This window comes from Ochotona curzoniae, unplaced genomic scaffold, assembly GCF_017591425.1.
Source record: "Ochotona curzoniae isolate NIBS_2020 unplaced genomic scaffold, NIBS_Ocur_1.0 contig_50, whole genome shotgun sequence".
NCBI lineage: Eukaryota > Metazoa > Chordata > Mammalia > Lagomorpha > Ochotonidae > Ochotona > Ochotona curzoniae.
The window spans coordinates 10,357,758-10,382,620 of record NW_024466446.1 but is presented as its reverse complement, the minus strand read 5'-3'; the positions used below and the strand labels follow the sequence as shown (position 1 = coordinate 10,382,620).

At 45.4% G+C, this 24,863-nt stretch overlaps 1 protein-coding gene across 1 annotated transcript in view; it reads right to left on the bottom strand.

Moving 5' to 3' along the window:
* Positions 1-24,863, bottom strand: part of PGM5 (phosphoglucomutase 5) — a 152,132-nt gene that overhangs the window by 107,472 nt on the left and 19,797 nt on the right. Inside the window, exons 3-6 of the mRNA XM_040988748.1 lie at positions 20,960-21,106; positions 17,530-17,655; positions 13,246-13,436; positions 12,520-12,674 (exon numbers count right to left, since the gene is read on the bottom strand). Of these exons, the coding sequence (XP_040844682.1) occupies positions 12,520-12,674; positions 13,246-13,436; positions 17,530-17,655; positions 20,960-21,106 (619 nt within the window). The remainder of the gene's footprint in view (positions 1-12,519; positions 12,675-13,245; positions 13,437-17,529; positions 17,656-20,959; positions 21,107-24,863) is intronic.

Genomic DNA, 24,863 nt, shown 5'->3' with positions numbered 1-24,863 from the left:
TATGGCAACCAGTGGATTCTTCAAAGACCTCACAGTGCTTGGAGTGGCAAGATTGGCAGCGATTCATAACTGTTGAAATATCAAGACCACCTGAGCAAGAAACTTAGAGCATACGCTACACCCGGGACCTGGGGAGGGTGGGAAATTGGGTAGGCCTTCTCCTTTAATACCCCCCTTTAAACATGAAGGAAACTATATGGAAAAAATAATAGTCTTACCCACTTTCCTGTAGCCCTTGAACCTTTTTACCCTAATTAACTATGTAAAGATTGTCAATAAAAAAAAGAAAAAAATCATACAGATTTTTAAACCCATGTATAATTTTTCATAATACATATTTTCCATAAATTTTCCGAAAAGCTGTCATGTGTGGACTTTAAGCCCATCTTTGGATTCCATCTTCCACAAATCCAGTGGTCTTTTTTTTTTTTTGGAATAATACACACCGAAGCCACTTTCCATAACATAGTAAGATTTTCCTCAATTTTTGGTAACCGGTTCTGAAAGTGACGAGGAAATTCCTTAGGAACAGGTGTTTCTGTCTAAGGCTTCCTGAAAATGAGTGAAGTGCGCACCTTTCTTACTCAACGAGAGAGGCTGCAGCCTTGGAGAATTAAGTCTGACCCAGGCACACTCAGAGCTGAAACGCACCATGGACATGTGCTAAGACACAGGCAGAACTAAAGAAACGGAGAGAAATGAAAACACAAAGGCGGGTTTCGAAAGCAAATGCTTGCTTTTAAACACTGAAACAGTCCCCCAAAACTCTCCAATAATACTGTCCGTTACGTCCATGTTTTGACAAATGGGACCACGTTGTCCAAAGCCGGCCCCGAGCTCAGGCCAAACTCTGAGCTTGCCAAATGGGACTCGGGCAGTAACAACGGGTTCCCTACGCATCAGCCTTGTTGATGTTGGAACAGATGAAAGCAGATGTTTCCTGTCGAACTGGGACTCTCTCCCCCAAAGAACACATCAACAACTTCAATCTCTTCGAGCCACACACAAGACAGGGAGGGCTCCATGTCACTGGAGTTCTCCTTAATAGCCCCCACTGCTCCGCTGGTTGGGTGACCTGTCACTAAACAATTTAGCCAGCAAATTAGGAAGACGATGGCCCCTGCAACCACTCAGAGGAAACACAGATTCTGACATGTGGCTGCTGCGACTAGCTGGACAACTAAAGACTTCAGAGTACCTCCCCATCATTTCTGGTGTGAGCAGGCCCCGGGACCCAGAGATTTATCCCTGAGATCAAACACTCCCTGTAGATACAGGCCCTGTCTCTCATGGAGAAAAATCAGTCATACAGCCTTTCCTCTTTAAGAAGAAGGGATCAAAGAGGAAGGAGACTGGAAAAAATAGTAGCACAAGATGTTTTATCAAAATCAGCCTGGGGGCCCGGCACAGTAGCCTAGTGGTTAAAGTCCCTGCCTTGTACACGCCAGGATCCCATATGAGCGCCAGTTCTAATCCCGGTGGCCCTGCTTCCCATCCAGCTCTCCTCTTGTGGTCTGGGAAAGCAGTCCAGGATGGCCCAAAGCCTTGGGACCCTGCAGCCACATGGGAGACCCAGAAGAGGCTCATGGGAGACCAGGAAGAAGTTCCAGGCTCGTGGTTTCAGATCGGCTCAGTTCTAGCCATTGCAGCCACCTGGGGAGTGAATCATTGGACGGAAGATCTTTCCTCTCTGTCTCTCCTCTCTGTAAATCTGACTTTCCAATAAAAATAAAATAAATTTTTTTCTTTTTTTTTTAAATCAGGCTAGGGATATCTTTCTAACCCCTGCAGCTTTGAGCATAGGCACTATGATGCAAGATTTCTGTAAAGTTCACTTCTCCCACAAACAATACGAGTTAGAGGCCGGATCTTCCTCGATCCTTTAAAACAACCGCGGACTCCGTGGAAGGAGCAAACGCTATGGACACGGCATCATTACACGACCCAGTTACCACTCACCAGATGCTTGTTCTGCACCGGCACCTGTGGGTATGTCATCCCACACCAGCTAGGTGACAGCCTGGCAAGCTGAGGGCGCCACTTTGCCTTTCAAAGATGAGAAAACAGTCACAGGGTGGGGGGTGTCAGGTGACTCCCCCACAAGACAGCTATCGATGACAGCTCTGGCACTTGAACTTGAGTCTTTATGATAAGATGCCCAGGCTCTTTCCCAGCACAGTTTGGTACTTTCTGATCATCTAGAACAATCAAAGCGCTACTCCAGGAAGACGTGGGCCCTGTCCAACACAGACAATGGCTTCCCACGAGTGAGATCCACCAAGGAGAAGCAAGCAGTGCCTTCCTTGTGGCAACCACGAGCCTTCAGTTACACCATTACACCTTGCATGTCACAAAGGTCACCTGCCTCTTTGACACATTTGAATTTGATGACGTCGGGCATAGATTTCATTCCCCAAAACTGTGCGAACCCAGAGCAAGCCTTAGGGAAATATTTCTTGATGGGAAAGTTAATACGAAAAGTTCAAGGAAAATGGAATGTTGAACTGAAAGAGAAGTTCATTTTTGGTACCACAAAACAAAGACACCTGAAACGTAGGTATACAAAAAGTCTTCAAAAAAGAGAGCTGTTACTATACTTCAGAACAGGGTGAGTACAGTACCAGAAATTACTGAGCAATGTTCTTGACTTCAGAAGACACTGATATAAAAGGCAATCTCCTCTTTTGTTGGGCCTTCTCAAATATGGACATGGTACCAGCTCTGCCGGGGCCTCTTGGTGAGAAACGCACGCCAAGGAAAAAAAGACAGCACCGCCTGGTGCTCTGGGGATGGTGCTGAGCCAAGGAACGGATGCCTCCCTGCAGAAATCCCCCTCCGGACAACTTAACGTGTGAACAAAATGATGTTATAGAAAGCACACACACAAAAAAATATTAGAACAATAAACCGGGCATGAAACTCTGTTTACAAAAAAAAAAAGTAGGGGAGAATATCAAACTGTTAAAGACATCACTCAGGACAGCTGCACTTCATAGCGAAGTGCCTGGCTTGGACTCCTGGCTCCATGCTCACGCCTTCCCCAGGCCCCAGCAGAGGCTGGTTCGGGTACTCAGACCTCTTGAGGTCTGGCTGCTGGAGTCAGCCTCGCCCAGGCTCAACTTCCGTGTGCATTTGGAAAGGAACCAATGGACGGAAGACCTGTAAACATTTCTGACAAGCAAAGAAATGGCCAGTGGTACACTAGTGGCTGCTGTCACACGTTTTCTGCGTCCTCTCATTTCCAAAGGACAGCACGGAGCTGTCCCCTGGGTCTTGGCATTTGTCTTATTTCACTTCTGGAGCTTTCAGCTGAACTACTAAACAGATCATGGAATGGACAGATGCTTACAAGGCGCACACAAACAACATGATATGTTTTAATGGGATGTGTGCAATGTATAGTCAAAACCACATCATCAGAATTCATGCAAAGATAGATGTTTGAGATCTGTGTAGGAATTTAATGGCTCTTGGGCTGTAAGCAGACAAAGATGGGCATGAAAATTAAAAAAAAAAATTAATCCTGTATTTTCCCAGAAAGATAACTCTTCTTTAAAAAAAAAATAAGATTTATTTACTTCTTCTGAAAAGGCAGATCTAAAGAAAGAACAAGAGACAGAAATATCTTCTATCCTCTGGCCCACCCCCTAGTTGGCCACAATGGCCAGAGCCAAGCCAACCTGAAGCCAGGAGCCAGGAGCTTCTTCGGGGTCTCCCACATGGGTGCAGGATCCCAAGGCTCCATGCCGTCCTCTATTGCTTTCCCAGGCCACAAGCAGGGAGCTGGATGGGAAGTGGAGCAGCAGGGACATGAATCGGCGCCTGTATGGGATCCTGGCGTGTTCAAGGCAAGGATTTTAGCCACTGAGCCAGCACCGCAGTCCCGAAAGAGAACAGGCCTTCCGGGATCTGAGATGTACAGAAGCATGTGATGGAGTTCACAAAGAAGTTTTCACCTGCAACAACTTTCTAGGATGTTAACAAGAAGGCAAGAACAGAAAGTCAGTGCTTCCATTCCCGAATCACTGAGTGCAAGATTCAATATACATACGCGAACTCTCCCAAAAGTTCATGCAAAACCACGAATGGATTTCAAAAACTTTGGGAAAAAAATGAACTTGCCTTTGAAGTCCATTTTCCATATACTTTTTGAAATAATCTCATGCAAAGAACAGTGAAAGAAAGTTAATAGTTATTATAGACAAGGTAATCTCAGAAACTATGAAATACAATGGTTTTCTAAAACCTTCGTTTTGCTGTGAAATGTGCAAGAAACACCACACAGTCACCTGATACATACAAAGGGGTAACAGGAGCTGGGCAGCGTCACCGGGTGAAACCTGGTCTTCCACGTGCAGAAACTGGAGCTTTTTCAGAGAAACTTCTGGCAAGGCTCCAGCTTGCTATCTATGAAACTCAATCAGTGTGAATGATAAGAACCTTCACCGGGTTCGTACGGTGGAATCGCATGGGTCCAAGCACTGTCATTGAATCTTCAATTATTGGGCTAGCACTATTCTTTTCATTTGGTAGATCACGGCCCAAGAATTTAGAGGAGTCAGAATTCCAAGCCAGTAGTTCAAATGCAGAGATCCAGAAAGGTCGGAGAGCACCTGAGGACACGCAAGGCACAAGTTCCCCATATCCATCACATCTTCTCTAACTCTACCTCTCACTCCTTGCCACTCACAACCTGAGGAACTGGGTCCATGTAAAACAGTCTATGCCTTTTGAAAATACCGTGTAGGTACGTACTGGAGGCTCAGAATGACGGATCTCCCAGGATCTAAAAGGATGTATTTGGACGCACATTATCAGTAACTTAGCTTTGGTTGATGGTGAAGTCTGCAAACATCGGAGGTTGGTAAGGAGAGAGGCAGAGAATGGAGGAAGAAAAATGAGAACAAACAGAAAAAAAAAGGAAGTTAAAAACTGGAAGAAACGTGAGAGAAGGAGGAAGAGGAACAAGAAAGGAGTAAAAAGAAAATGGGCAACAACGATGAGTGCTTGAGCAGGCGCAAAGGTGATAAGCAAAAAATCACCACTTTGGTTGGGAGGCCATTATCAGGGACTGACTTACAGGGCTGCAACGAATTAAGAATCACCCCCAGGACGGCTTCCTATTCACTCACCTATCCTCCACTGGTTGACTGCTCATCTCCTGGCTCCCAAGTTTCTGCACTTACTCCTTCTGCAAGGAAGCAAGGAAGATCTTCCTTGGGAGAACAATGTGTCAACTGTCGGTCATTTCCATGGACAAACACAAAGATCCTGACACAATCTAAGCCCTGGATAGAAAAGCTTGCACTTGCCGCCAATGCAAGGGACTCGAAAAGGCCTGAGGACAAAATTCCCACCTCAAGCAGACACGCGATCAGAGAACTGGCTCCCCAGTTCTGAACTTCGCCCTCGGCTGTGTAGAGCCTGTAGGCATGGGTTGAGATTTACTGTTATTTTTTCCCCTAGGCATAGACACCTCACACCCAGCCACTAACACATGATTTCCTAAGGAAACCCAGTCCTTTTAGTAAGGTACCAGGTCACCTAATGCGTCAGCTCATCAAAGCTGCCCATCTCAGATTTAAAACCCGTGGCAAGGAGAAGTCATACCACTCAAAACTTTCCAGAAGTTTCTTAATATACAAAATGCAACAGAGAAGAGCTACTGAGACCTGTCAGACATGACTCCGGTGCAACAGCTGCTGCTAACTTTGCAACTTCAAGCAGATCCTGCTGCAAGAGTATAGAATTCAAACCTTCACCTTGAAACCCAGTCCACATCTACCAGAGATTTTCTAAATGATAGTGACAAGTTCGGGGTCAGAACTGCAAGACAACTTGGAGTAAAATGAATTCTGCTTAACTGCTACCCAATGGCCTTATCTGATGTCACTCTCTCCAATCTGACCCACACAGAGGACTCACTCAGGTACGTCCACATTGGTTCGTGTTCCAAGCAACTTCAGGAATACAGAAGAAATTACGAGACTCCCTTAGTCAGTTGGATGGTACCCTTGTACCTTGCTTCTCCCTTGCTGTGCGAACTTGCCATGCTACTTAATGTCTCGGCATCATAGTTTTTCTACAAATACAAAGTTGTAACAGCACCTGCCTCAAACACTCAAAGAGAGCAAGGAACAGTGGGAGAGATCCTCCATCTATTGGCTCCTTCCCTCCCTAGATGGCTGCAGCAGTGGGAACTGGGGACTGGGCAGAGCTGAATCCAGGAGCTTCATCCAGGTCTCCCATGCGAGTGGCAGGGGCTCAAGCATTCGGGCCATCTCTTCCTGCTTTTCCATCCATTAACAGAGCGGTGGATTGGAACTGGGACAGACAAGGCAGGAACCAGCATCGATATAGGATGCTGATATTAAACAAGATGCCCCAACCCGGTGTGCCCCAACACTCTGCCTCAAGTACTTCACAGGGTTTGTCTAACAACCAAACAAGACGTTCTAACAGTCTACTGTAAGTAAAAATGCATTCCTTCTCTTATTCTCGCTGTTAACAGAACAATCAAAACTTTCCAGAAGTTTCTTGATTCACCATGCATGTCTCTCAATTGCTGTTCTTCCATCAGATCAACAGATAAAGGAAGATTACTGGTATGTGGCACGTACCTGTGCAGTGTTCCAACAGAGCCTGCTTAACATGACCCTAGGAAGCTGGGGTTTAAAAGTTACTTTGAAGCTTCATCTTGTTTTCTGGTGAGAATGACAAAATACACTTCAAAACATAAGTGGCATATAAAAGCTACAATGATTTCTTTTCTGGTCCAAAAGTCTCTTCAGGCCTAAGAGGGATTGTCATTATTGTGCATCCTTGATAAACTCTGATGAAATCAGGTGTTTTGTGTAACTCCCACACTGCAGTACCTCGAGTCCAACACCCAGTTGGACTGATGCTCAAAGAACTGTGGCCCTGCATTCATCAGGGTGGTGTAGATGCACTCCAGGCTCTGGGCTTCAGCCCCAGGGTCTCAGGCACTTGGTGAGCGGACCAGGGAATGGGAATTCTTTCAGATGAAACCACAAAAATTGGGAAGAAGAAGAAAAAAAAAGGTTTCACCTTGTACCAACGTCTCTGATTGGCTCTGCAAAGCATATAACTGGTGCTCCAAAAGTTCTTGGGAAATATGCATTATTAAAGGTTGGCAATTTTTGCCACCAGGATAAACTTATCTTTTATTGCTATTTTCCATTAGCTGTCTGAATTCCATCTACATACCGATCAGGGTTAGGCTGTGGAAGCCTATCTTTTATGGCCTGGATAAATCTGACCACTCGCCCTGAAATACGAAAGGCTCCAACCCCAGAAGTAAGTTACACTTTAGCCAAAGAAGACAAGATTCCAGGCAGTATATTCGGGCTTTGCCTCAGACAAGGAGGGGGGCAGCAGGCACTGATTCTGAAGTTCCCTGGCTCTCCTGCACCCAGTCAATGTATTAAGAGATTCATTTCTCATCCTCACAGCAAAATATCCCAAGGCAACAGCACCAAATTCAAAGCTCACCCTGACTTCCGTTCAACATTTGCACGCAAGTATGAAGTTAAACCCGGAAACTGTTTCCGCTTGAGCTTTACCAAATCTTAATGACATGATGACTTTTCAATTTCTTTTTTATTTTTTAAATCTTCCATCCACTGAATCACTCCCCAAGTGGCTGAAATGGCCAGAGCTGAGCCAACCCGAAGCCAGGAGTCCAGAACCTCTTCTGGGTCCCCCACACGGGTGCAGGGTCTCAAGGCTTTGGGCCGTCCTTGACTTTTTCCCAGGCTACAAGCAGGGAGCTGGAAGAGAAACAGGCCTGCCGGGATTAGAACCGGCGCCCATATGCGATCCCGGTGCATGCAAGGCAAGGACTTGAGCCACTAAGCTACCACGCTGGGCCCAGATTTTTTAATTACTGATTAGGAAAAGATTGCTCTGTAGTTGCTTCCTTTATATATACAAAAGATCTCAATATTCATATATCATTACTGAAAGTCTGATTCACCAGAAGCTCACCTCAACGTAGATGGAAATCCCAAGATAAAGAAGTGCCCTCTATTTCTACGGTGATTCAAATAGAGAGACACATGTAAAGTAATTTCTACATGCTCTGCTTGGAAGTATAAACACAATGATATCAAGAGAGCTTCCAGAAGAAGGGTCAAGTCCAAACCCTAAGAGATAAGGATGAACAAGGTGGAGCCGGGTAGGCCGAGGGAACGCACCCCAAGGAGAGACACGTGTTAAGCTGAAGATGGAGAGCCGTGTTGCCAATTTGCAGCAAGGCAGGGAGATGCAATGGTCTCCGCTCTGCACCTATGCTTAGGGTTGTCCTGAACGTGCAGCAAAGAGAAGGAGGTCCGAGACCAGAGAAGCGAGTTCAGCGACCACTGTGCAGACCTAGCCAGAGAGGGACAGCATCTGAGGTGTGAAGGTAAGAGTCATGATACAGAGCCAAAAAAAAGAAAGAGTCAGAAATACAAGATTTCCCTAAAAAAAAAAAAAAAAAGTCAACAAAAAAAGTCAACAAAAAGTCCATGCGCAGATGAGGAAAAAGTAGTTTGGGATTCTTCCCAAATGTATCAGTTGAGTGATAAGGATTCACTCAGATAGTAAAAACAACGAAAGATAACTTTTTAGAAAAATCAGGAAAGTTGTTTTTTATGTATTTTAAACTTTGAATCATCTATAATACATCTGTGTACTCATGTCAATTTGGATATAAAATATGAGAAAAGCTAAATAGTAAAAATGAAGAAAATGGAAAAAAGATCTCATATATGGAAGATACAGGGAACCGCTACAAACTTATCAAGACAACAAGATGAGGCCACAGCTGGGACTTAAACAGAACAATAGTCAAGGACAGGGGCAGACAAGGAACGGAAAAGGAAATCCCCAAATCCACCTGAACTATGTAAAGAGACGTTCAAACTCATCTAAATGAGAATGAAATATTAAAATCGCGATGGTTCATTACCCTCTTATCTACACAGGAAAAAGTTAGCAAGCCAGACAATGCAGCACTGGCCTAGGTGTGAAGACACAAAAAACTTAGGAATTGGTGAGATGCGATCAGTGTTAGGCCAAACCGATGGAGTGTAGACGCCTCCTTTGACTCAGTCGTCCTGCTGCCAGACACGGTATCCCCAAGGAATAGTCAGACACACATCCCCAGAGGAGCCTCGCAGCCCCCGTAGCATTTATCACAGCAGGAAGGGAGAAGCAGTCATGGTACAACAGAGCAGGACGGAACAAGCTGCTCTGTGGCTTCCAGCTGGGTCTGGTCACCCAGCAGGCCCTGACAGGAGATTGGCGGGTGAGGAAAGAGAGAGGTCAGGCCATTTGTCCCTCCCTGAAAAGTTCAGCTCCTGTCGGACAGCCCATCATTCACAACTTCAGACTTCACTTGACTGCTGTGGCCTTGACCTTCAGTCCTGAGCTATTCACAGCCACTTGCCGATGCTAGATGGTCCTTCTTGAGTTTTTGCTTTCTCTTAACCTCATCCATTCCTCCAGGGACCTTCCATTGGCAGTATTCTTACATTCTCTTTAATAAACTCCCTTTTTTGAGAATGCTAATTCTCTCCTGCCTTGATCCTTGCTGAATCCACCGCAGTTTTAGAAAATTGTGATAAAGGATCTTTTTCTATGTCCAAGTGTAACACTTTACCTGCCAAAGCAAAATAACTCCATCAGCCTCTATCAGAACGAATGCATGGGAAACCAAGTAACGAGACAGCAGCCTGCATCACTAACTTCCCCCATTAGTGTCACGCATGATGGCTCATCTGACGGTGAGATAACGCAGATCTAAAGCATGTGCAGGGACTGAATGTCGCCATGGATCAGTAGATATTTGCATGCTTGCAGGATTAGCACTGTCTGGATTCCAACGACCAGCTGAGCCTATTCGAGATAAAACTACAGTACATATTTTGAACTGGGGATTGGCAACAACGAAGTCATCACACATGAGTTACAGAAGTTGTTTTGCATGGCAGCGTCAGAGCGAGGGCCAGTTGCATGTTTCCCAGCTTTGACATTGCCCAACATCTATTCACAAAGTCCTGACCTGGCTACCCAATCCATGCAACAGGCTCCACGCCCACCACCATAACCACACCAACTTTATGTCCCCCTGGCCATTCTTATTTCTCTCTCTTTTCTTCTTTGCTTATTTATTCTTTGCCTTCCGTTGTTAGGCTGTAGGTTCCACCAAGGCAACGAATCATGCCCAAAACACATGAGCTGCTAGAAGGGAGCCGGTGTTGTGTGGCAGGTTATTCTGTGGCATGCAACAGTGGCATCCCATATCGGAGCCCCGGATCAAGTCCCAGCTGCTCCGCTTCCCTTCCAGCACCCTGCTACTGTGCGTGACGAGGCAGGAAGAGTACTCAGGTGCTTGCCATCCACAGGGACGATCAGAAAAGAGTTCCCAGGGCCTGGATTCAGCGTGGTACAGTCCAAGCCATGGCAGCCATCTGAGGAGCAACCCAGCAAACAGAAGAATTTTTCCCTCTCTTTGATGCTCTGCCCTTAAAACAAACAAATCAATCTTCAAAAATCAAACAAGTGTAGAAGAGCATAAAGTCTCCTCCCCACTATGTTGATGGTTGTGGAACGTCCAAGGCCTTCCTAACAGCCAAAACGTAGCTCTCAGATCAGGCTCCTCTGGACATGTGCAAGGATGCTAGCTTTGTCAGAGAATGCAAAGATCTCAGGCAACGAGGGCTCAAGTCTCTGTGTTTTTCCCTTGTTTTTCCCAGATTGGGCCCGGTTCCAAGCACAGATGGGTGCTTCATAAATATTATTGAAGGATGATGACTCAGAGGGTTATTTAGTGCCTCCACATGGGCTGGAGAAAAGACCTCAGGCCACAAACACACACACGCTGTGCTTTACCCTTCCCATCATTTGCACCAGCGCGTTTTCAGCAACAGAGACTCCTCTGCAAGCATCCGTCAGGTCCGTCCACAAGAACAAAGCCCCAGAAGAATGCCATTGTCAAGGATGACACCGCATTCTTATTCTGGGGTGAACGCAGTCCTCGTTCGATGCCACTGAAGGGCGGAAGTTAAAAATCCAGGAAGTTATTCCTCCAGGGAATAACAACTGTCTCTGAACAAGGGAAGTTGACAGGAATAATTCAGCAGTGAGAAGGGGCAGCCCATCCCCTCCCTCCCTTCCAGAATCAAAAGAATTTGGGCAAGTGGACTACTGAATGTGTCTCAGCTACCCCTGTTCATGGCATTGACAGGCACAACTCTATGGTTTTACCAATGCCCTCTCCAAAAACAACAACAATAATAATAATAATCTAAGTGGGAACTCACTGTCAGGATCAAGGTTTTTTAAAGCTAGACTTAGTTGATCTAGGAAGAAAGAAGCCTGAAAAGTGTCTTTCATGAGAGCCCACTTGGGAATCCACACAGCAGATCAGATACCCAAAGTGAATCGGGCACGTCAAGAGCCCCACAGAATTCTGGATCCCAACCAGCAAGCATGAATAATCCTTTGAAATGCTCACTTACGTATCAGCACAGGTCCTTTGTGAGATTTTTTTTAAGCAAGGCCTCTGGTTTCTGACTGCAACAGAGAGTTAGTGGGAAGGAGTGGATAAAAATGAAATCAAGACCTACTGGGAAATTTCCACGAGAAAAGAGGACAAATGGGTTTTGTTGTCAGACTAAAAACTAACGTCTCTTGGCCACGGCTTGGAAAATTGTTGGCTACTCACAAGGGAGCTGCATGAGATTCTCATTTGGTTTCTCGGGATCCCTCTTCATGTAGGTGTAGTTCATAGACGCATGCAGGGGTAACCTACATCAGAACACCTGCTTTCTCATCCTGGCCAGATTTCCTAGTTATCGGTGACACTTAACCTCTCTCATTGTTGTTTAACATCACAGGAATAAGACACATCTTTTGAAACAGCAGATTCTAAAATTCACTGCTTTGAAAAGATCAGATAAAGGGTGGGAACCGTAAGTAAGGTAAAGGAAAAGAAACCATTTTCCCGATGTTGTCCCATTTCATCCTCAGTAAGCCTATCACCACTGCTCGTTTTATCCAGCTCGGAGAGACACAAGTGACCACTCAAAAATAAATGGACTTCAACACCTATACTCTTTTCACCTCACTTAAATGACTAAATATTTGTAGTAGAAACTATGTGCCCGGTGTTCTATGAAATGTTTCACAGAGATCACTTCATTCACACCCAAACAATCCATATTAGGACGCTACTATTAGTATCCCCATTTTACAGATTAGAAAACCGAGGCAGAGAGATCAAGCCAAGCAAACCTGCCTGATGAACACAGTGCGTAAGTGGCAAAACCAAGAACCAAGCTCAGGTGACCAGACTCTCCATGGTGGTGTCTGGTCTCCTCCACTTTTGCATCCAAGTTCTCAGGCATCCACACGCTCCCAGTGGAGTATGAAGAAGGATGAAGGTCAGGTACCAACCAAGGGGATACTGACATCAGAGGCGTGCCATCTATTGTCCACAGAAACCTTGCTTACCTGTCCAAGGCAGTGCTGGTTGGCATACTCCTCCCGAACCCTCGGACCCCAATCTGCCGGAAATACGGAATGCAAGAGAGGTTGGCAGCGATGATGGCCAGGGAGTCCGAAGGACTCACAAAGAAGCCATTTTGGCCTAGGATCATATAACGGTCCTGTAGGAATCAACATGAAAATGATCAGACAGAATCTTTTACTGCTAGCCAGCACCCCATCTCCACAATCATACAAGCCATTAATTACTGCCATCACAAGTAAGTAAAAATAATACAAAGTAGGTCAAAGAGAACATAGGAAACCACCTTTTCGGTCCCCGAGTGTCCAGGGACCAGAACCTTGACACAACTAGGAATGTTCCACCTGCTGAAATACTCCAGTAGTCTCTGTAGACTTGACTCGGTTCTCCCCGAAACATATGGGGAACAGAGGTTACTGCTGGTTCCTTAGCAAGATGCTTTCAACAAAACCAGCTATAAAAAAGATTTACTGCTTCATTGCTTTTTGAAGGAACTAATCCCTTCTATAACATAACGCTAATCTGAAACTCAGAAAAGTAATGGCTATTCGATCACCACATTTTATTAAACAAAAGAGGAGATGCAGAGGCTGGGAGGGGCCACATGTCCCATCCATGCTAACTCCAGATGTGTTTGTTAATGTTCTGGTTTATGTTGCTGGGCTTAATACACAGTAAAAGGATCAGCAGGCAGAAACTTCCCTACTTACCCCATCAGCATCAAAAGCAGCTCCAAATCCATATTCTCCACCCTTCATGGCTTCCAGCAGGGTCGTTGCGTAGGTCAAGTTCGGGTCAGGATGCTGCCCTCCAAAGTCTTCCAGCGGAACACAGTTTATTGCAGAATTGGCTGGGGCTCCCAATTCATCGCACAGAACTTTTCTCACGTAGGGTCCCATAACTAAAATAAGACACACAGCCATGTGAAATACTTGCAGAGCCTTCCTCCTGGAATGTTTTGTTCTGAGCAGAACAACAAAGCCCATTTAATCCACTGGATGAAAAATTATGAAGCTTTTTTTTCAAGATACAACATAAGACACTTAAACTACCATTCGTCAAAAAGCGCCTATATACAAGTTTTTGTGCTAATCATGGTCCAGTTCCACAAAATCTTTCTTACAAACCTTTTTTTAGAAAAGTTGGCAGAAAGAAGCCAACTACGTGTTCATGACTCATTGTTACATTTTATGTATTAAAACTTTATCTGGGGTCCGGCACGATAGCGTAGTGGTTAAAGTCCTCACCTTGCACGCACCGGGATCCCATATGCTCGCCAGCTCTAATCCTGGCAGCCCTGCTTCCCATCCAGCTCACTGCTGTGGCCTGGGAAGGCAGTCCAGGACAACCCAAAGCCTTGGGCCCCTGCACCTGCGTGGGAGACCCGGAAGAGCTCCTGGCTGCTGGCTTTGGATTGGCTCAGCTACAGCCACTATGGCCGCTTGGGGAGCAAACCATTAGACGAAAGATCTTTCTCTCTCTCCTCCTCCTCCTCTCTGTATATCTGCCTTTGCAATAAAAATAAATAAATCTTTATTTTAAAAAAACCAACTTTATCTGGGGCCAACATGATGGCTCATTTAACTAATCCTCTGCCTTGCAAACACCAGCATCCCATATGGGCACCAGTTCATGTTCCAGTTACTCCACTTCCCTTCCAGCTCCCAGCCTGTGGCCTGGGAAAACAGTAGAGGATGACCCAATGCCTTTGGACCCTGCACCCACGTGGGAGACCCAGAAGAAGCTCCTGGCTCCTGGCTTCAGATAACTCAGCTCCAGCCACTTCAACCATTTGAGGAACAAATTAACAGATGGAAGAAAATTATTCTCTGTCCCTCCTTCTCTCTATAAACCTTCCTGGCCAGTAAAAATAAATCAGTCTTTTCAAAATCTGTATCTGATGAATGTATGCGAAAGTACTAAGGTCTGTAGAAATGTCCTTTGTCTCTGCAACTATTTGAACTCATGCAGTACACAGTTAAACACTGAATGCTTGCAGCACATAAAACTGAGTGATTTTACAAAACAAACGGTGTGCTTCAGTACAAGAACATTTACAACGACCCTAACATGGAACTTTTCCAACACTCCTAGATGCTAAATCCACCTGTGGGCTCAGGTAAGTCTCTGGGTGACTGTCAGTGTGAAACAGAGAGGTGGCATTCAATGCGTATTATGAAACAATCATTTCACAATAACTAGATTGAGTGACTTAAGTAGTAAATATGGGCAAGACTTCCAGAGGAAGACTGGAAGGCGTCATTTAACTATGGGACAGGGCAGGAGCAGGGAAGCCATTCAAGTGGAGGGACACTTGCAATGCACAGAGGAGGGCCTGGGGTAGAACCCAAAGCACACGTGGGGGTCGACTTACAATCCCGTCGGTTGAAATGAGCATGCTGAATACCACCCTCCATTCACTCCCACCACCAAGTGCCCTTGCTTCTGCTTGCCTAGAATCTGTTTCCCCTACATCTTCACGTAGCACTCTGAGTCCCTTTTGGAAAACCCACTCCTCGTCTCAGTTAACGTAGTTCAGTATGACTAGCTCTCACAGCTGCCCGGGTTGAAGACATCACCTAGCTGCATCCCAGCGGAGGTGACCGAGTCAGAAGTGGGCCTGTGACATAAGCCAGGCAACGAGGTTCAAACCCTGATAATGCTGCTGACGTCCACAAAGGTTAAGACCCACCAAGGCTCAGAGCCAACTGGCAGATTTTCCACTCGACTCTTACATATGCCAGCCAGCCAGGCATCACTAAAATTCTGAAGAATGATCATTAATATAATAGCAACATAAAGATTAAAGAAAAACACGGAAGAATAAATTACATATAGAGAAGAAAAGTTATAAAACACACATCATTAATGCCTCAATCAAGAGTAACAGGATTGGGCCTGGTGCAGTGGCGCAAGTGGTTAAGTCCTCACCTTGCACGCCCGGGATCCCATATGGGCGCCGGTTCTAATCCTGGCAGCCCCGCTTCCCTTCCAGCTCCCTGCCTGTGGCCCAGGAAGGCAGTCGAGGACAGCCCAAAGCTTTGGGACCCTGCACCTGCGTGGGAGACCCGGGAGAGGCTCCTGGCTTCGGATCGGCATAGCATGGGCCGTTGCACTCACTTGGGGAATGAATCATCGGACGGATGATCTTCCTCTCTGTCTCTCCTCCTCTCTGTATATCCACCTTTCCAATAAAAAAATAATAAAAATAAATCTTAAAAAAAAATTTTAAAAAAAGAGTAACAGGATAAAGTCCAACGGCCAAAAAATAAAAAGACACCTTTAAGTGTTGTTCACAATGCAGAATGTTGAAGGCCTCGTACAGTGCAGTGGTGAAAATGTTACAGCTATTTTGGAAGACAGTTCAGCAATTTCTTTTTAACTACGGTAAAATACATACTTCTGTGACTCAGAAATCCCTTCCTTGGTTTTTATTCAAGTTTCTATAAAGACGCATTTGTGAATGTTTACAGCATCTTATCTGGAATCATCCAAAACTAGAAACAAAAAAAAACTGATTTCTGTTAACCGACTAATAAACAAACCCTGATACATCAGCAGAAGGGAATACTACTCAACAGTGATAAGGAACTGCCGTTGATCTATGCAACACCATGGATGGATGTCAAGAACCGTCTGCTGAGAAGCCTGAAGCACAAGGATCCATATTCAACGACAAAATAACTCCATCACCGTCTCTCAAAATGAGTGCACGGGAAACCAAGTAACGAGATACTAGCTCACATCACTAACTTCCCCATTAGCTTTCTCTCTAGTTTCCGCAGAATATGTTCCTCTAAAAAACTAAGAGTAGATCAAAAGAGTGGAATTAGGGAACTGAGAAGCAACAGAATCTGGTGCGATGGCTCAGTAGCTAAATCCTTGACTTGCATGCGCCAGGATCCCATATGAGCACCAGTTTGTGTCTCAGCTGCTCCACTTCTCACCCAGCTCCCCTGCTTGTGGCCTGGGAAAGCAGTGGAGGACGGCCCAAAGCCCTGGGACCGTGCACCCAAGTGGGAGACCTGGAAGAGGCTCCTGGCTTCAAACTGGCCCAGCTCCGGCCATTAGAGTCACTTGGGGAGTGAACCAGTGAATGGAAGACCTTTCTCTCTGCCTCTCCTTCTCTCGGTAAATCAACCTTTCCAACAAAAATAAATACATCTTTAAAAACAAAAACAGAAACGAAGAAAATGAAGTAACAGCAGATTCACACTATGGAGAATTTGGAGATTAACACTGGTAAATATCTTCAACAAGGACAAACCAACGAGAAATCACAGAAATCACAAAGTTGTGCAGTTAAGGAAATGCAGTATACTGCCCAGCCCAGGAGCACCATGACCCTGCGAACACTGCACACTGGTTTTACTCAAACAGTGACGCAGTTACACAAGTACACTTGGATTTGATGGGCAGGGAGGGCAAAAAAGGCCTCTTCTTCCACAGCATCACGTCTCTGACACAGTGGAAAACCAACACAGAGGTGTGTGTGTGTGTGTGTGTGTGTGTGTGTGTGTATTCAAAGTATTTAGCGACAACCAGATAAATACCCCAATAATCACCTAAAAGTATTTCTAACACATTCTCTGGAAGGTGGGGAACAGGAGGAAAGAAAATGTTGGGGGCAGTTATGAACTACTAGGCTGTTTTAACCAAGGTATGTACAATAATCAAAAAGTAAAACAAAAAGTTAACTACACTTTGACTCCAGCCACATCGCATTCTAACAGACACACCCTTGAACTGATCTGCTTAACTTTTCTTTCCACTGACATCAAATCCAGCCACATCATCTCAAACCCCAACATATGTAAATGCCTTTTTTGCCCACTCGTTCTTTGCAGAAAACCATGAACTCTTTCTTTGCTCTTCCCCTCTCTCCTCCTTCTGGCCTCCCTTCCCCCCCTTCCCCTGTTCCTGCCCCACTGGAATAAACCTCCTAAGATTTAAAAAAAAAAAAAAAACAGAAAGAAAGAAAACCATGAACTCGCCTCCATGCATTGCATCAACACGGATCTTCAGCTGGCCCGGCCCGGTCAGCAGACTCTTGATAGCATTAAAGTCAAAGATGTTCCGAAGAAGGTTAAGATAGATGTCCACGGGGTCCACGATCTCCACTGAAGATAAGACACAATGGGAGACAGTCATGATTGCACCCATAAAACTCTGCTCACAAACTTCATATAGGAAGTGTCATTTATCGAGGCACAACTTTTCAGACGATCATATACTGTGTAAATAGTATCATAGTACTAACTACTAGAAATAATATAATATAATATCATGGATAAATAAGATCGCATTGTAACATCACAAATCAACCAAAAGAGTAAATATAATACAAATATGCCTGGTTGCCCCTGCCCTCACCTTCTTTCATCACCTCCCTAAAAAAAAAAAACAAAAACGGTGCATTTCTCAATTCTTGGCAAATCTAGTCACTTTGCTGTAGGGCTGACCAAAGAAGGACTCAGCTGGTGTAAAATAAATCCAGCAGTGACCTCAGTACCAGCATCTATTTCCAAATGCCAGGTCCCAGTGCAGACTTGGTAATGAAGCAGGTATCCCTGAATTTGCAGGAAACACTCCTCCTGCTCAGTCTAGTAGCCAAGTCCCCGGGGAAGGTCAAAAATCAAAAAGTCCTCATTCACTGTGAATGCTCTCCAGGGTCTGGCACAACTCGCTGATCAAGAACTCGAAGCGCATCTTTTTGAATTACCATTCACACAATGTGATTTTTCACACTTGGCAAATCTGGACATAATTAAGGCGCACGAAGTACTTGTCCTAAAAGTAGTAAAGCATTTCCAATAATGTTCAGTAAATATTGGTACAGTGCTTAACGGATGAGATTTTAACATGTGATGTAAAACGGTCCCTTCGTTTGGTCAAGTGCGCATCTCAAAATAATTTGCATGTAAATCAATGCATTATGTGTACCCACTCAAAAGCAATTATTTTGAAACATCATGCATAGTTTTAAGTAATCTTTTGGTACTAATCTACAAAAATCATTAAAAATTGATTCATAGGTTAGAAGCCTAAAAAAGATCAAGACAACAAATTTCCTGCTAGGTAAATTTTGTTAGGTGTATCTTTCCATATTAAAGACTAATCTTTAAAATAATAGGTTATGTGCTGCATGCTTTGTAAGTTAGTCACTCAAAGATGTAAGACAGCGTATTTAGTAATTCCATTCTGGCTTTTCAACTGTCAAACCACTTGCCTGATAGCATTTAGTACATACGAAAGAAAACATAAAGTAGAAATACGGAAAACAAAAAAGCAAGGAGAAATCATAAACACTGAATGCTCCCATCATATAGTTCATACTCCGACATTTTAAGGTGAAATGCCAAGAAATGGTGTTTCCATGTAATTCAAGCCTTACTCAACTCAAAACAGCAAGGATAGAGCACATAAATCAACCCAAATATTGATCTCCCAAATTCTTCTGTAAGTTTTTTTAGAAAATCCATCCAACTAACAAGGTGGCCATGGCAATGAGCCTGAATCTGAGCTTACCGACGATTCTGGTTTCCTTGGATTACTGAGAAATTTGTGAAGCTATGAAAGATAAATCAATACAGGTGACTTCCTCATGTTAACGCTATCTGACTTTCCTCAGACACCATACAGCCCTGTGCTTCCCAGCCGATTTCAGTCTCATCTTGAAGGGTTAGGGTAACCTGGTAAGAATCTGCCTGGGTTCCCACTCCCTTCACTGGAGCCTGGAGTCCAGTGTCAGCTCTGCTTTTAATTGCTGCTTTCTGAGAAGCAGCATGTGATGGCCCAAGGACTTAAGTCCCTTTCGCCTGAATTGAATCCCCGGTTCTTAGCTTCAAGCTTGATCCACTACCAGACAGACACTGAAGGTATCTGGAGAGTAAACAACTCTTACTTTCTCTCTCTTTCTCTTTCCTCTCTCTCTCTCTCTTTCACTATTGCAAAGGAAAAAAAATAGCATTTTTTAAAAAGATTTCTGTATTTATTTGAAAAGCAGAGTTACAGAGAGAGGAAGAAATGTAGCTCCCATCCCAAACGGTAGCAATGGCAGTGGCTGGGCCAGGCCAGCACCTCAAGTCCAGAGCTGCTCCTGGGTCTCACACGTAGGTGCAGAGGTCCACACACTTGGGGCATCCTCTTGGTTTCATCAACAGAAATGCATCCTCTTGGATGCATCAACAGAAAGTGAACAGCTAGAGCACAAACAAGTGCCCATATTTTATGTCGATGATACATGCAGTGGCTTAACCCACTATACCACAGCACTGGCCCCAAAGACATACATTCTTTTTAAGTCATTTTCTTAAAGACTACATACTGTTTCCCTTCAGTTACCTAACCATACCCAGGTGTACGCATGTGTGTGCGTCTGCAGGATGCCAACCAGACTAGTTGACGCAGGCATTATCGCCATCAGTAAGTATTAAACGAGGCTTCGCTAGCTCAACAATCAACTCAACTTCTCAAGAAACATCTGGAAGCACTGACCCAACACTTCAACCCCTGAAACTTATCTTAAGGTGTTTTATATTTCTGTCTCAAAAAAAAAAAAAAATCACGTGGCCATGAAACATGTATTTCATCTTTATTAGCTAAGCTAAATTTCCTTCCAAATAAGAATGTTACCATAAGACATTTATAAGAATGTTATCATAAAACATTTATTCATGTGCTTAGAACCATTAAGAGCAAAACACATTGGCGAGTTCCACTGTTACTTATGTCTTCAAAGAAGCAGTAAGAGAATAAAGCCAAGGCAGAAAAGTTACGTGCACATAAATCTTAATGTGTTGTTCTATTGGTTCCAAATCGACCTACAAAATCAAAAGATATTCTGAGAAGCTGAGAAGTTGTATTCACCCAGCACGATAGTATTTTTGGCAAATTTCATTCTTGGTCTGTTTCTCTAAATGCATGTAGCACTTCTCTGAGTCCAGCCCTTCCATTACCACCGTATATACAGCAGGTGAGCAATCCTTGCCATTCCGTGAGGCTCAGCCCTGTGTTCTCTGAGAAACGTGACAAGGCCTGACTTGACAGGTCTCTTCTTTGCAATCTAAGACAGCCCAGCGCGTTCATGCTAAATGTTTGGTAAAACATTAACATTAAAAACCTACAACATTAAAGACAAGTTTAGGCAACGCACAGCTCAGGAAAGTTCTACGGGATTCGACCATGAATCTCATCATCCTATGTCAGAAACCGCGAAGGGAAACAGTCGCTGAAAGATTCCAGCTTTGAACCCCTTGGCTTCTGTCTCTTGTCTCTGGACCATACCGTTTCCACACGCGCAGCAACACTCAGTCCTACAACCGCTGATTAACTCAGCTTTTTGCACCTGCTCCTCTGAAACGCCAGGTCACCCCCATTCTCAGGTTTACTCTGGCGTCTTCAGATTGCATCTCCCTCTCTTACCTCTGAATGGTTTGAATTTATTCTCCAGATCAAATTCTTGCCTCCCGAGGCGGGACAGGTCGATTCGAAGATCAGGACATATGGCATATTCCTCGATCGTTCTGCTGATCTGATAGATCTTGTCCGAGACAACATCCGGTGCAGGACCTAAAATGTGCGCGCACACACACACACAAAGCATCTCTTTAGAAGTCTGAGAATTTCAGTTAGAGAGGTGTGAGCATCCTCCTTCAGGCAGGACACATATGCGTGTACCTTCTTTTCATAGTTTAACTGCCCTTGTTATTTTTTACACTCTATTCATTCGCCACGGAGGAAATTTGGCCGGCCTCCCCTGCTCTGTGTAGACTAAACAGGCCACGGTTTTTTAAACGTGTAAACAATGCTACATCGCCTCTAAAAATAGTTTCACACCTGCCAGGGAGACCCAGTTACATCATCAGTTTTTTTTTTTTTCAGGAAATGAGACGCAAACAGGGTATGCACGTGGGAGGAGTGAGGTATTCCAGCCTGAACCTGCGCCTTGCCCCGTGCATCCAGAGGAAGAAAATATGCTTTCCATTCCTGCCTCTGCTCCGCAATGATGCAAGCTTAGCAGGGCAAACTCATTACTGCCTCCAAAGACACACTGCTCACCCCCATGTTTTCTAAAAAAAAGCTGCATTTCAACGATCTTTCAAATTTCCTTGGGAGATTCGGTTGACAATAGAGAAAAGATCTTAAACAAGCTGAACATGGAATCAACAGGTGCCTTCCTTTCGATTTCACTTCTTCTTAGCTTTATTTCCTTACAGTTTCCTTCTTTGTGCTTCAAAGGCAGAGTTAGAGAGAGGGGGAGAAACACAGACAGATCCCTTCCATTCTCTGGTTCATTCCTCAAATGGCTTTAAGAGCCAGGGCTGTGCAAGATTGATGCCGGGGGCTACTAGAGTCCGTCCAGGTCTCCAGTGTGGGTGGCAGGGTGAGCAAAGCCTTGAGCCATCTTCTGCTGATTTCCCAAGTCCCTCAGCAGGGAGCTGAATCAGACCAGCTGAGAATGAAACATAGGTCGGCATGCAATGGTGCTGCATCAGGAGGCAGGTTAACCCACGGCACCACAACACCAGCCCTATGGTTTTGTTTTTTGTTTTGTTTCGTTTTTCAGATTTATTTACTTTTATTGCAAAATCAGATAGAAAGGAAGGGAGACAGAGAGGAAGATCTTCCGTCTGGTGGTTCACTTTCCAAGTGGCCACAGCAGTCAGAGCTGCGCCAATCCAAAGCCAGGAGCCAGAAGCCAGGAGCTTCTTCTGTGCCTCCCGCGCAGGTACAGGGTCCCAAGGCTTTGAGCTGTCCTCAACTGCTTTTTTAGGCAACAAGCAGGGAGCTGGATGGGAAGTAGGACTGCCGGGATTAGAACCGGCGCCCATATGGGATCCCCGCGCATGCAAGGAGAGGACTTCAGCCTCTAGGCTGCTGCACCAGGCCCTTTTGTTTTGTTCTTAAAAGGGTATAGCTGCCCCTTGGTGTTCTCAGGGGAGGGTAAATGCCAAAAGCCACTGCTGTTCAGACACTTACGTTAAACTGTGAAGGAGTTGCATACTTTAAATCAGTTCTACATTACACATGTACCCAACACACTATAAACGCTATGACAATCTTTGCTACCCTGTATCATGCACGTTTAATACATGGGCAAAGCTTCAACTATTTTCTTTTGCTCTCCTATATTATCTTTACTTTTTATTACTATTTTTTACTATTGTTTACATAGTTGGGAGGGGTGCACGCCCATGTGGGTGTCTGATTAGGGTGGGGAGGGTCATGGTATAATGGAGGGTGGCTGGGACAAATAGTTCAAGCTTTTTTTTCTTTCCTGGTTTAGCCCATCACCACTCCCAGCTCTCCATGTGAACCAGCAGGTGCTGCAGTCCCACAGAGGCAGACCCACAAGTCCCCTCCAGAGTAGCCCCCCAGATCTGGTTCTCTTGTGTTCCAGTGGGTACTGAGACTCAGCCTGATGTGGCCTACCTCCTGCTTAGACACTAAGAGACGAGTTTTGCAGCTTTGTCCAGCCAGGCATGCCACCACCCCCAGCCCCAGCTTTTGCATGCCCCGGCTCTTACCATGCTGTTGAGTTCAGCACAGGACGCCCAAGTGGGCAGGTGCCTTGACCTGATGGGACATGCCCCCTGGTTCCCCCCACCTCTAAACTACTCCATCCCAGCTCCCTCAGCTGCCTGTGACCCTGAGTACAGTGACCCAGCCCATGCAGGACGCCAGAAGTCATTGCTTTCCTATGAAATACATCATCAGCCACTCCGCTCCAATATGTCCCTAGATCCCCCTTGCCATGCAACCTGCAGTCCCCTCGCCTAGGGGACAACAATTCCCATCTCCCCACATACGTTAAAAAAAAAAAAAATAGAACAGGTGGCTATGCAAGCACGGTGGTATAGTTAACACAGAGTTGGCATTAACCAAGCCCAGAATGCCCCCCAGCTACTGGCTGATTTTTCTCCCAGCAGTGTAACACTCGCCCAGGTACAAGGCAACCTAGGCAGTTGCCTACAGCTAGGGCTAACTATTTTCAATCCACTGTTGGTTTAATCCACAGAGGAGCAATCTATGAACCATGACTATTTATCTTAATACAACAAAACTTAGAATAATACATTAGGGCCTGGCACGGTGGCCTAGCAGCTAAAGTCATCACCTTGAATGCTCCAGGATCCCATATGGGTGCCAGTTCTAAACCTGGTGGCCCCGCATCCCATCCAGCTCCCTGCTTGTGGCCTGGGAAAGCAGTCAAGGATAGTCCAAAGACTTGGGACAATGTACTTGCATGGAAGAATAGAAGAGGCTCTGGCTCCTGGCTTCAGCTCAGCTCTGGCCACTGCGGCCACTTAGGGAGTGAATCATCAGACGGAAGATCTTCCTCTCTGTCTCTCCTCCTCTCTGTATATCTGACTTTCCAAAATAAATAAACAAAATCTTAAAACAAAACAAAACTACCTGGAAAGTCCAAGATCTGGGCTGGGAGTGGACGTAGTAGGGAAACTGTGGGCATTCTGCTGATGGGCTGCAGCTCCAAGCAGTAAGTATGAAAACCAGGCCCAGGGATGGTATCACCCATAAGTATGAGTGTGAGCCAGCCAGTGGGGTCGGTTGAGTTGAGCAAGGCTCCAATGCCCATTGACACATATAAGAGCTGAATGGGATGTGGGACAGATTGGACCAGTCTGCTGCATATACTGGTATGCACAGGAACCAGGAGTGAGTGGGCAGGCCTGGTTGAGCTCCAACTAGGCTGCAGTTCCTGCTGGTGTACATTGAGGCCTGAGGGTGTGATGGACAGGGTGAGGCTTGGCCACAGCACTCATTGGTTTATGTATGACATGGGGCCGGGGACAGAACAGACCAGGTGACTGCCACCACCTGTGTGTGCACAGGCTGATGTGGGTGACGGACTGAGCCAAACCCCGCACTGGCTGGCACACACAGAGGTCAGGTTGGGGTCACCTCCGGCGAGGTTTCTTTGGGGACCCCACCCTAACTGGAGCACTGGACTCAGAACTCCAACCATGGGGAAAATCACAGACTATTTAGTCTATGTAGTGCATGGGTCACTATTGGGTCTCCATGGTTCCTGAGGCCTGTGAGGTGGACCGTATGCCCAGATGCTCCTGGGGAATGTGACAACCAGACACTGAGGCCTGCAGAGGACATCAGGACCACGGAGGGCAGAACAAATTGGACAGCTCTCCCAGACAAGCACCTAGCCAAATCAAGACTAATGTGGATTATGTCAGCCAATCAACCTCCGAAGGATTTCCTCAACCCTGGAGCAATGAAATCAACAGCATCTCAGAACTATCAAAACCATGCTCCACACTGAAGACCCTGGGATGACACTGGGTGGCCT